The sequence below is a fragment of the Egretta garzetta genome, unplaced genomic scaffold (assembly GCF_000687185.1).
Source record: "Egretta garzetta isolate BGI_Z169 unplaced genomic scaffold, ASM68718v1 scaffold259, whole genome shotgun sequence".
Classification (NCBI taxonomy): domain Eukaryota; kingdom Metazoa; phylum Chordata; class Aves; order Pelecaniformes; family Ardeidae; genus Egretta; species Egretta garzetta.
Genome location: NW_009260770.1, coordinates 1,946,176 through 1,959,307, shown reverse-complemented (window position 1 = coordinate 1,959,307; position 13,132 = coordinate 1,946,176). Strand labels below are relative to the sequence as shown.

Genomic DNA, 13,132 nt, shown 5'->3' with positions numbered 1-13,132 from the left:
CTTGTATAGGATAGCAAAGGATTGCTCGTTTGACAGAATTTGGTGCTTCAGGAGGTCTTCAGAAAGCTGTATGGCTTATACAGAGGACTGAGGAAGAACCCATACTGACTTTGAGTGCAACTGGATATAGAATCATAGAATGAATCATAGAATGTTTTGGGTTGGAAGGGACCCCTAGAGGTCATCTAGTCCATATAACTGTCATTGATAGTGCTAGGTTGCCTTTAGGAAATGCGGTTGGATTGTTCAATGAAGATGTTTTCTATCTTTGTTTCTTTCCTCAGAGTGTATATTGTGACTTCCCATAAGTAATTTTATGGACAACAGCTATATTCACTTCACAAGTTTGTGTCCATTCTTGACTTATTCCTCCGTTTGCCCTGTGTCCTGTATGAGTAGGGATGCTGTGTGTACAAGGCCATATATTTTATAAGTTTTGATGGGCTTAACGATACATTAACATTGAAATAAGGTGGTAGAGCAGTATCTCTTGATCAGCAGTTTTTCACATCATTTTGGTGAAGAGACTTTAAGTGTTCATTGTTCTGTAAATGGTAATTGTGAAAACAATACAAGCGTTTGAATTCAAAAGAAGTATTGATTTATTTGGCCTGTTAATTTGCACAGATATTTAATGAACTGGTGCAAACCAGTCTGTTTCTTTTGCTCCAATTCACAGGTACCACCTTGACAAGATTTTGCAAACCAAATGTAGTAAAAATTTGTTCAGAAGTAGCCACATGATGCTCAATTCTAGCTAGTATGGGTAGCATAACCTAGGAAAAGTTACACTTCGGTTTGGGGTTAAGGCTGTAAGAGACTTTCTTTATTCACCACTAAGTTAGTTAGCTAAGTGCTGATTTTACTTTGGGTCCTAAAGATCCAGGGAGTACTCTTGTAAAACAAATTTCATATAAACTTTTCTTACCATAATGGGATGGAGTAACTCCTAGTGTGTCCCAGACTGTCTCAGATGTAGAATTAAATATTGCAATATCTGTCCCTCAAAATTTAATGATGCAAAATAGTACTGACAGCACTTAATAACTTATGCCTTATTTTAATAAATGTTCTTTGGTTTTAAGCTGAAGCAGCAGCTATGATTGCGCAAGACCAGGAAGAATTTGAGAAAGCACACAAGCTTGTGCAGGTAACTAATTATCTCAATGTAAACAAAACAGTTCTCTAATTTACTTGCAAGTTACCACTTCTGAAATGTCTTTGTTTGCAGGCGGAAAAAGTAGACATTCTAAATGCATCTGAATTAGCAGATACTTCATGGAAATCTGCCAATAGCTGCATTCTGCTGAGAACATCTGATCTTGATAAAGATGCCAGTTATTTACGTTTGTCTTTGGGAGAGTTCTTTGGTCAGAGATCTGAAGCTCTTGGTTGTCTTGGTGGAGGCAGCGATGTGAAACGGGTATGTATCTTAGTGTTAATATTAAGACACAAGGAAAGGACAAGAACAACGACAGCCAGCGCTGCTTTTGGTTTTTTGTGTTGTAACTAATTTTGAGAATACTTTCCTAAATTCACTTGTGAACAAAATTCTCTGTGTATGACAGGTCTGGATTGGCTTTTGTTTCCCACTTGGAATTTTTGATGTGAAGGGCTGGCTGGTGTTACCAGTGAATCTTGATCTTCACCTTTTGGTTGGGAACTAATTATGTGTAGGATTAGAGAGAGAAAAGTGCACCATATACAGGGTGCATGTTGGAGGTCCAAGCAAACGATCCACGTAGTAGTTGAATGAAATGCTGCTCAGACTGGAGTATTTGAACAGTGAGGGTATCTTTGAATGGCTATTGATAGTTAATGTCCTACTTAAGCAAATGCTCAACTTCAGTAAAAATGTAGTCATCTAGACTCTAACTTAACAGCATACTTCTATATGCTTCTTGCATCTATCCGATAGCTGTTTCTTCTGTTATCTGCTCTTGGTAGACAGTATCTCATCTGTCTTGCAGACACACACAAAAAAAAAAAGCAGGTGAGTGTGTACAAAGGGAGGAAGAAGTCAAATATGCTTGTGTAATTCAGTTGTGTCCTGGTGAGTTGGTAGAGTTGGCGTGTTCTGTCCTGGCGTATTCAGAGGCTGAGCAGCAGAGCATGCCTCCAGGCAGAGATGCGTATGTGTTTTCTTTTGTCTGACTGGTATAAATGAGGAGTTAGTTTATTTTATGTGTGTATTGGAAGTGTACGTATTTGAATTAGGCATTTGGAATGCCAGGAGGCATATGTTATTTCTCAGTGGTGTGAGAGCCAAACACCGACTGAGGAGGCACTGTGGCTGAAACTGCTTTGCAGGCCCACTGAACCTATTTATTAATGACTGAATTTACTCTGCTGTATTCTGGGGTACTTTTTTTTTTTTTACAGCCATCCTTTGGTTACTATATTACATCTCCAAAGAAAAGGCAACCTGTTGCTTTGCTAAGGCAATCTGATTCATCGGGAGATGACGCTGGCCAAGAGATTTTGCAGTTGTCTGAGGTGTTTCCAGGTAATTATAGAACAGAAGGGTCAGCCCTAGAAAGTTGTTACAACAGTAGTTAAGAATTACCTATATATAGCTATTAAAGACTATTAAGAGTAATCTGTGATAGAAAGGCTCTAGCTTTCATTCACCAAATATCTTTTTTGCTGTGAGCACCTCCCCCATTGCCCCCTTCCTCCAGAAAAACACAGAACCTAACCACTTCTAAGAGAGAACATTCTAATACTAAGTACTACCCTAAATTGTCTTGGATATTTCAGCAATTCCAGGTACTGGATAACTACCAGAATGTCTTGTAATAATTAAAGTCTGTTCAGAGTTTTCCTGTTGAAAAAGCTGTAGAAATGTGTTTCCAAAAAACGAACAATCCCCCCCGAAAATTCGTCTGTTTGCTTATATGGGTAGAGACGATACAGGGAAAGGCAGCGAACAATTAGTGTTATAGTTGAGCTCACAGTGTGTGCCTAAAACATAGCCTACATTTTTTTCCTGCCATCTTTAAAAAAAAAGTTACGGTCCCATGATACCTGCTTAACTTAAAGTAATAATTCAGGAGATTCCTCCAAAATTTTATATGTAAAGGTCGCAGCATGCACTTTGGTGCATGTATATGCCTCTCAACTTAATAAGGTATGTCTAGGAAAGGATGAGTGCATTTTAAAGCATCTTTACTGCTCTTGATAGAACTGTGGCAACATCAGTCTTTGTGAACCTTGTTGTACAGTCAGTGCAGTAACTTAAATACTTTTTTGCATTGGTGAAAAATATCCATCAGGCTTTTATGAGCCTGCTTCCTTGAATCAGCTTTACAGCTGTAATTTTCCTCATGCTGGGACCTTGCAAATATTTTTAAAGGGTCTCTATTTTTTTTTTTTTTTATTAAATCTATTGTTAGTGTGCTTAAATTTGCTGTACAATAGTCTGGATATTTGTAAAAAATACCAGGAGTTTATTGAGTTCATGACCTCTGTTCAATTAAGCTTAGTTATAATTGTTGCTTTGAACAATAGAAAAATACCCTAATGTGCTCTGTAGTTCTTTTGATATGAGGGTTGCTATAAATGCTAGAGAAAGTAGGTATTTGGGTCACTTTGTGGCCAAGATATTAATAGTTACTGCCATCTGATTTTCAGCAGTACTGGCAATAATAATCTTTATCAGCAATACCAGTGTACAATTCCTGCTTAAGGAGCAGCAGGTAGAGAGGAAGCTGAGATGTGAGTAACCTGAAGAGGGTGCTACCTGAAGTATGAAGTATATCCAAACCCCAAATATATACTATAAGAACAGAAGTAAAGAGAGAGAAAAAAAAACCCAAATAAAAAACCTCCAACACCCGCCCCCCCCGCCAAAAAAAAAAAAAGCCAAACCAAAAATGCTTCTTGATTCATACTTGTTTTCTCACTGATCAGAGCATCTTTAGAAGTTGGTTTTAGTATTCTAGGGAGTCCAGATATTTTCCTTCAAGCAGGAACTCATTTGCTGAAATGGTAGCCACTTGGTCTCATATGAACAATATCTCCTAGTTTGGGTTTGATCTCCTAATCAAGGAAATTATCTGTGATTTTGATGGTTTCAGAAACATACCTGTCCTGCCTAAACATAATCCTTCAAAATCACCGGTTCACTGCTATCTACCTCAGTCAAACACTGTCTCCAGTGTAAGAAAGTTGGCTTTACTCAGATTTAACTCTTCTTTTTTTCTACTGGAGTTTGGTCTATGTTCGTATTATCTTGCAAACACCATTTTATGAAAAGGTTTGTTTATCTTATACTAGTATGACAAGCTACCTGAAAATAAAAATTGAAGAGTGTGAGCATGCTGTTCTTAATGCCAGCTCATTTTGTGACTTGAATGTAAACATTGAGAACTGTACAGGAAACAATTGACGATTGTGGCATTTGGATTTGTGCCATTATAACAGCTCTTTTTTGTATAGACCATCAAGGGAGTATGTGTATCTCAAGAATGCAGGTGTTTAGACAATTTACTGTAAATTAATTCTCTGTCTTTTTCTTTGTTCTTAGATGACTTAGAAGCACAAACAAAAGAACATGCAAATTCTACCAGTTGTGAAGGTGCATGGCATAGGATAGATACTGCAGCTGGAATACATAAAAGCATTAATACAGAAGCTGCAACAAAAAGTAAATCAAAGGTATTTCTCTTGTGTTTTTCTATTAATTGCAACCATGAATTTGAACATTCCAGTTATTATTGTTGCTTTTAATATGGCTAAATTTGGACTTTTGTATCAGCTCACTGCTTTTTTATTGATCATTTGAATCCTAGCAGGTGCCACTGTTTGTTAGGATAATTTCATTAGAATGCCACGATCCTGTAGTGAGTCAGGTGTTACTATCACCATCTCATTTTCCTCTTTTTTCCCTGCTTCACTTTTGGAGTTGCTTGGTCTGTCAGCCCATAGTTTTTCAGAGATTCCTAGGCTATTGTCATTCTGTGATCAAATTTCTGAATTTCAGCTATGTAGTCATCTTTTTTAATGAAACTACTTGTCCTTAGTATGTGAATAAAGTCTTTTACTTGATAAAATTAAAAAATATTGACATGGCGTAAGTCTGAAAAAGGTGTGTTTTCAATTTGGTAATCCTAAACACCCACCTTCTCTGCTTTAACGTGTCATGTTTTTCTGATCAAGCGGAACACATACAGACCCATTCAGTTACAGAAACAGCCCTTTTCCTGCATGGTTGCTGAAAGAAATCAATAGCTAGCAAGTTTGACTTGGTTTAACTGATTAAATGATGAAGGCTACAGACTTAAGTGCAGAAGGACTGGTTGGGTCACTCATCTGACTGTGTGCTGCCATAATTGCTTTTCTTGCTGATTTATTCTTATCCCTATTGTTCTAGTTACAAAATTGGTAATTTGGTGTTTTGATAATGTATCCAGATCCTAACCTACCCTACCTTCAATTTGTAACAAATTAGGTCACTCTCAGTGTGATATGTTTGCTAAAATGTTCTCAAACACAGGCAAATCACAGAATGGTTGAGATCAGAAGGAACAGAATCATAGAATACCAGGTTGAAAGGGACCTCAGGGATCACCTGGTCCAACCTTTCTAGGCAAGAGCACAGTCTAAACAAGATGGCCCAGCACCCTGTCCAGTTGCCTCTTGAAAGTGTCCAGCATGTTGAAGTCAACCACTCCCCTGGAGAGATCGTTCCAATGGGTGACTGTTCTCATTGTGAAAAATTTCCCTCTCCTATTCAATTGTAATCTTCTCAGGATCAACTTGTACCCATTACCCCTCATCTTTTCCATGTAACTACTTGTGAAAAGGGAGTCTCTGTCTTCTTTGTAGCCACCCTTTAAATACTGGTACACTGTGGTGAGATCACCTCTGAGCCTCCTTTTTTCAAGGCTGAACAAACCCAGTTCAGCACTCTTGGAGATCATCTAGTCCATCCCTTCTTGCTCAGAGCCAGGTTGAATAGAGCAGGTTGGTCAAGGTCTGGTCACATTTAAGTATCTCCCAAGGACGGAGACTCTTTACTCTCTCTGGGTCCTCTCTGGGCAACTTGTTCCAGTGTTTGATCATGTTGATATTAAAAATATTTTCCTTATGTTTAAATTTAATTTTCTGTATTTAAAATTGTTCCTGTTGCCTCCTTTCTTCTCACTGGATACCTCAAAGAAGAGTCTGGGCCCATCTTCTTTACTCCCCCCTGGCTTCTTGAGCCTTGTCTTCTTGAAGCTAAACAATTCCAGCTCTCTTCTCAAATCACAGATGCTCCAAGTTCTTACTCATCTTTGTGGCCCTTCACTAGACTCTCTTCAGTATGTCCGTCTTCTCTTGCCCTGGGAAGTCCATAACTGGACACAGCACTCCAGATGTCACATCATTGCTGGGGAGAGGGGAAGGATCACCTCCCTAAGCCTGCTGGAACTCTTTTCTTACTGCAGTCCAGGATGCTGTTGGCCTCCTTTGCCACAAAGGCACATGGTGGTTCATGGTCAACTTCATGTCTATCGGGACCTGCAACTCTTTTCCTGCCAAGCTGCTTTCCAGCCTGTATGGGTGCTTGGGATTATCCACGTGCTGGTCTTGGCATTTCCCTTTGAATTTTGTGAGATTCTTCATTTTTCCAGCCTGTTGAGGTCCCTTTGAATGGCAGCCCACTCAAAGGGTGTATAAACTGCACCTCCTAATTTTGTATGATGGGCAAACCTGCTGAGGGTGCACTCTGCCCCATCATCCTCGTCATTAATGAAGATGTTGAACAAGACTGGCCCCAGTCTTGATCCCTGGGGTACTCCACTAGCAAGTGGCTGGCCTCTTGCTGGACTTTGTGCTGCTGATCACAACCCTTTGAGCAGCCAGTTTTCAGTCTGGTCACAGTCCACTTACCTGCTCCATACTTAATGAGTCTTTTTATGAGGATGTTATCAAGCCATGAAGACAGGAGGACAGATGTTTTCTTCCTGAATGTATGTATATCTAAGAGAGGTGGGTAGAGATTGTGGTGTGGACATAACTGTCTACTTATTCCATGCCCTTTGCTAAGAATAGCCAGTGTGAAAACTAAAGAAGAAATCAGACCTGAGTGATGGAGGAAACTGTAGAAACAGCTTTGTCTTCCCCTTGTAGAGAGGCAGATGGTTTAAAGGTAATTGGGAAGATACTGTGTAGTTTCTTCTTTACTGTGTTTGTTCCTGATGTTATTTTACTCCCAGTTCTCCTAACTGAATTAAAACATTTTAGGATTTTAAAGGTTTTACAGGAACTAAGGCTTCCTAGGAGGCAATCTTTATTTAATTTTTTAAAAAAAATTTTGTAGGGTAGATGTAACAAATCAGTACAATGAGAATTACGCCTATTGCAGTATTCCTTCTTGACAGTCGATTAAATATGTGACAACTGGAAATGTTAATATATTATCATATACTGAAATGCAAAATAATTTAAAAAAAGAAAAAGCCTTCATTAAAACATAAAAACCAAAACACTAAACAAAAATTTCATAATTTGGTGCTTAATTCATTTTGATTTTTTGTAGGATGGAATTCATAAAGGCAAGTTTGAAGACGGCTTATCTAATCATTCTGACTCTGTCCTGAGTATTAGCACAATTGCCTCTGCTATTGCTAATGCTTCCTCCAGTGCTGATCCTTCCCAGCTAGCTGCTATGATGATGGCACTGTCTAATAAAAGTAAAAGAACATGTTTCCTTCCTGGAGTTGTTAAAGAGACAGAACTCTCTGCTAATCAGGTATTATCCAGCAATGTGGAAAATAGTGCATTTGATATGGAAAAATACCTCAAAAAAACAGATGAGGTTGGACATGAAAGTGAATATGAGAGTATTGTGAAACATGAAGCATCTGTCCAGAACCTGATGCCTGATACCCTTTTACTGAGTAAAGATAGAAATAAGGATGCTTTTGCAGAAGACTTGATAAATAATCATAGCAAGCAGCAAGAAATAGAGAAGCAATTTCTGGATTATTTTAATGAAGGAAACAATACTCAGAATTTCTCTGGTCTGTCTGGTGTTCCCAACCATGAAGACATAAGTGCAAATAGTGTTAACTATTCAGAATTGTTGTCAAATTTAGTAAATAGTAAACATTTACAGTCGGCAAATGCTGATCTTAGATCAGATATGCTCAATACCCAAACCTCACCTATTGGAAATGAAGTGCAGAAATGTGGAATTCCTTTAGCAGCAAAAATGGAAGTGGCACAGAGAAATCCGCTTGCTTACCAGACCAACAATGTCACTGGCAGATTTTCTGTTGGGGAGGACAAAGAAACAGTAGATCGAGCAAGTGCTGTTTGTGAACCGTGTAGTGATTTGGTGGAAAGAAGTACAGGAAACACGCTGTCACTCAGCAACTTAAAACCTGCCAAGCAATCTAGTAAATATATCTCAGTAAGTCCTACAAAAGCAAAGCCTACACAGAATTTGAACAATGATGAAAAGAAGGAAAATGCAAAAACAGAGAAGAGAAACAAAGATGCTAGTACTACTTGTGGTGGGAATGTGAAACATGTAACTTTTGAGAAGCTCTCTCCAACTTCCCAGAATAGCACTGGTAAGTAAACCTATATAAATGTAACCAGTTGTTGAAAAGGCTTTTCTTGACAGTAGACTTTTTCCCTGTGCTTGAATAAATACTGTTATTAAATTCTGTTTATTTACCAGAGCATAAATCCATTCTACCTGAATGTGACTTGCAGCCTCTAGAGGATGAGCAGTATAGCTTCAGACCTTCAACTTCACCACTAATCCACTCTTCTCCTAGTGAGACTTCTGGAACAGCATATTCAGGGTAAATTTCTTGGTGCAGGTTATAAGAATTATTAATGCTTCGTGAGGGTTTTTGAGGGATCAAGTTTTAGTTTGAACATTGTCCTTGATCTCAGTTCAAGAAGATCAGAAGATCTTTATTAGGCTAAGACTTCATTCTTAGACTAAGCTTTCTGTTTGCTTTTATTATGTGTATAGGGAAGCAGTCTTAAGCAATTGCTAACTTTTTATTTTCCTCACTGGCCTGATGAGACAGAGATGCTGGATAGGAATGTTGCTTTTTCTGCTCAGGATTATCCAGTAATGCAAGAATACAAAATATTCAGTCTGTGAGCTGGTCATATACCTCGGATACCTAAAACTTGTTGATGGAGCTATAAAATCCCATATTTATTAATTGTTCTAGTGTAATTAATCTATTACAAATAAAGTTGTTTGGTTGGGGGTTATGAAGTTAATTATATGGTGACAAAGCTTGACATTGTGTAGGCAAATGAATATGTGTTTTTTAAACTTGTATTTCATTTGGTTTGGTTCTCTGATTCATACCACTGCTTGTTGTGAGAGAGGATGGGTAGAAATATTTGTATTGCTTTTGACCACTTCATATTTTGAAACTGCAACTTGTGCCTAAGATTTAAGGCTTAATCTTAGCAACTGAAGGGGCAATGTTTTTTTTAAATGAGCTCCCATAACAGTAGGTGTTCCATAAACTATAAGATTGCAACTAAGGTGATTGTGTAGTCTTAAACATATAAACACAGCCAGTAGCCAATGGCTATATGCATCCTTATAGAAAGAGGAGGCAACTGATTTATTTGCCTTAACTTTTAAGTTCACTGTTTGATATTTAACTACAGTTAGTGTGTTGTACATGATATTAGAATTACAGGCTGTCTGGCGTTTCTCAGAAGTTAAAATGTGTGGAAGAATGTGTATTTTTGCAAGCATGTTATATAGACATTAGAATTTCCAGTTTAAATTGTCAGTGACTTGAATTGTTTTTGTGTTATCTCTTGTTTGACAAAGTGGCGAGAGTTCCTGTGTTTTCAGGTGTGTGAAATGAAGAGAATCTCAGCAATGAATAGGAAATACTAATGTATGACGTCTGGGATATTTGATGATTTAATTTGACATTCTTCCATCTAGTTAGATACTAGTATATTGATTCATCTTTTTTCTTTTAATAAGTTGTTGTGTTGTTTTTGTGACCTTAGCATCTGAGTTTGGTTATGGGACTTTAATGCTTTGCCTTATGAATTCATATCTAATGCAAATGAGTTGTATGTACATTAAAGCCAGAACTTGTAAAAGTTAATTGAGAGCTGATTTCTTATTTCTGTTGACTGTACTAAACAGAATGGCTAAGTTGATTTTCACAATAGTATAGCTCATGTTTAGCATTGATTTTCTTGGGAGCAGCATTAGAAATACATTCTAATACTGACATACTTTGAATCTGTTTTTCAGGTCTGAAACTGACTTTACTCGCACGTCGTGTTATCAGGAATCTTCTTGTAAAGAGAGTGTACTACATCAGTCAGTTTACTCAAGTCCTAGCATGAGCAGATTAACATATGTCTCTGCATCTGACAGTACCCTTAAGAATACAGCTGTAATACATAATCCAGAGACATACTGGGTAAGAAAATCTTGAACTGTAAATATGTATTAATTCCCTTGCTTTAAAACAAACAAAACAACACCTCTCCTTCACCTCCAAACCAAACCCTTAAATGGTCAAAATAATTCTAAATTAGAAAAGCCTTAAGGGTTTTGGAACAGTTTAGGACTTGCTGTGCACAGGGAAATTCTTCTCCCCCACTCCTGAGTTTCAGAAATTTAAATTCTGAAATAGTGTTAGATGCACAAACCCTAATGAGTATAAAAAACATTCAAAGAACTAGTAACTTTTTTCAAGTTGGAGTTGGTGTATTTTTCCCCTTGGATTTTTTTTTTCCTCAATTGCTTGTTCAGTCATTCTCTTCTTGGAATGCAGTGCAGTATTCCAGTAGTAGCTTGAGGACCTATATCTGCTTTCATCACCTCTGAGGCTCCCTTTCTGTTCAGCTTCAGCTGTTAGGAGAATATTTTCCCTTCTTTTTTTCTGGAGAAATGTTTATAAATATGGATTTTAGTTTTAACTTCTTTTTTCAGGACTGAAGCTATCGTTTTCTACCTCTGACAGTCATTCTGACTGTTCTTACTACTTTAGCAAGGGGTGTACTCTGAGAGTGAAACTTCTGTTCAGACTTGCAATCTTATGCTGATTAAGATAATTGGCATTTGTTTATCTAAATCCATGGGTTCCTTGAAAACTGGAGTCTTTCTATTATGCTTCCCCCCCCTTCCAAAGTGTGTGGAAATGTGGATGGAACTTTAAAAAACAAGCAGACAAAAGCTGAAAAACCTCTCTGACTGCGTCCATATCTGTGTAAATCTGAGTGGTTAAATTGATTTTGTAATATCTTTATCAGTTATGGATTCCTCTAACACAGGAAATAGAAATGCCCTCTACTGTGCATTTTTTTCATTTGCAGAGCATGAGACTTTTCAGGACTGGTAGCTAGTGAAAGCTTAGTGAAGCCTTCTCTTCCTCCTATGGGAATACCAGCAGCAATGTTCCTTCATTCTGAAAGCATCAGGAAGTGTGTGTTCTGGCCTATAGCCTGTTTTGTTCTAGGTCTAGTTGCTCAAGTTACATAGGGAATATCTGTTCTTTTCCATCTTGCTGTTTCCAGTGGGAATCACAGTCCTGTAGGGAGGAACCCAAGGTCAAAATTTAAAGGGGTATTTGCTTGCAGACAATGCTGGCATAGCATCAGCTCTTGGGTCTATTTCATGTTTGAAATGCATATGGTTCTAGATTCCCATCATCTCATGCAAATGGTTGGCTCTTGATGCTTTGATGTAACTGGCTGCATACTAGTTTGCTCTCTGTCTTGAAGAGATGTTACTGTTTGGGTAGTCTTTGTTCCCTAGGGTAGTTTAGCTAGGAGATCCTCAAGTACTTTGTCGAAGTTTTACATTTCCATTATGAGTACACTTATAAGTCCCATCTTATAAGGCTGCAGTGCTAATTTATTCCTTTGGGTTAGTAATCTTTTATGCCGACAGAGAGAGATAAAGAGATCTTTGTCTCATTTGTACTTATTAAGAATCACTTTCACGTCCCTTGCCTGAAACTTCTTACAGACAAGAAGAATGTTTGTGTTGGTGTTACCTTCAGATCTGAACACTTCCTATAGCACAGTCTGTTTAATCAGTGGTGCCCGTTCCCTTTAACACTAGGGTCAGGTTGTCAAAGGTGCATGATTTTTAAAATTCTTTTTTTATTTCTTATTTGGTTGATTTGGCCTGGTGAACCTGAATCTTACCTCAGGCAGCTGCCCTGAATGCCTGCCTTTTTTTTTTTTTTTTTTTTTTTTTTTAAAAGATTGTAACTTGCAGCTTGCTTTCTACAACAATTTGAACACCTACTTTATTGTTCTTTCCCCTTCTTTCACATGCCTTTCTCTGCCTCTCTTATTTACTTAAGCTGAACAATTGCTTTATACTGTAGATACTCTTCATCTGTTTCTGTAGCTCTCTTGTTCTTGTTTGGAGTTGTCTAGGTACACCTGTCCTGAACTGATGTCCGATTGCTTTGATACCATGCTGTCTAGTTTTGGTTTTGAAACTGCTAAAAATTATTTTGAAACTCAATTTTTGAAAGTAAAATCTGTCATCTGGATGTACTTCAGAAGAAAAAATTAACCTTTGTAGCATATCTAAAGAACACTTTCATTTTTCAGATCAGGAGGGGAAATATCTGGGGTTCAGCTGTATTGTGAAGACTGCCAAGTGTGATGCCATTGTGGGAGGGTGGTTCTCCCATGGTCAGTCCTCCTCCACTGCTAAATAGTGCCAATGCAATCGTTAGTAGCTATGAACAGTGCATGAGAGGGAATAATCACTTCTGCTCTTGACAGTTAACCCAACAGGAGATTCCTTGAAACATGTTTATGTGCATGCATATTTATGGTTCATACTACTTTTTCTTTTGGTTTGATTTTGAAGTACAAAAATCCCAAGACTCTGATGATAACGTGCACTCATTCCACCTACACCATGCATACCTGTCAAAATGGAAGGTCTTTGGGCTTGAATGATTTCTTTGTGTGAGTGCACAAAGAAAGTGTTTGTATCAGTGCATTTTCATGCATCTTAAACTAAGCCTTTTTGATTAATGATTTGGTTCAGGGCCGTTCTGCTTTCAAATTTTTTTCTTAAAAAGCTGGCAAGTGTGTCTTTAGTAGTGTGGCTTTTTTTTTTTTCCTTCTCAAAAATAATTTGTTTGCTATGATATTACTG

At 37.8% G+C, this 13,132-nt stretch overlaps 1 protein-coding gene across 1 annotated transcript in view; it reads left to right on the top strand.

Moving 5' to 3' along the window:
• The window catches only part of CEP192 (centrosomal protein 192), an 80,241-nt gene that overhangs the window by 15,322 nt on the left and 51,787 nt on the right, over positions 1 to 13,132 (top strand). The window contains exons 11-17 of the mRNA XM_035901632.1: positions 1,086 to 1,150; positions 1,232 to 1,423; positions 2,383 to 2,506; positions 4,529 to 4,659; positions 7,526 to 8,564; positions 8,675 to 8,801; positions 10,250 to 10,421. Of these exons, the coding sequence (XP_035757525.1) occupies positions 1,086 to 1,150; positions 1,232 to 1,423; positions 2,383 to 2,506; positions 4,529 to 4,659; positions 7,526 to 8,564; positions 8,675 to 8,801; positions 10,250 to 10,421 (1,850 nt within the window). The remainder of the gene's footprint in view (positions 1 to 1,085; positions 1,151 to 1,231; positions 1,424 to 2,382; positions 2,507 to 4,528; positions 4,660 to 7,525; positions 8,565 to 8,674; positions 8,802 to 10,249; positions 10,422 to 13,132) is intronic.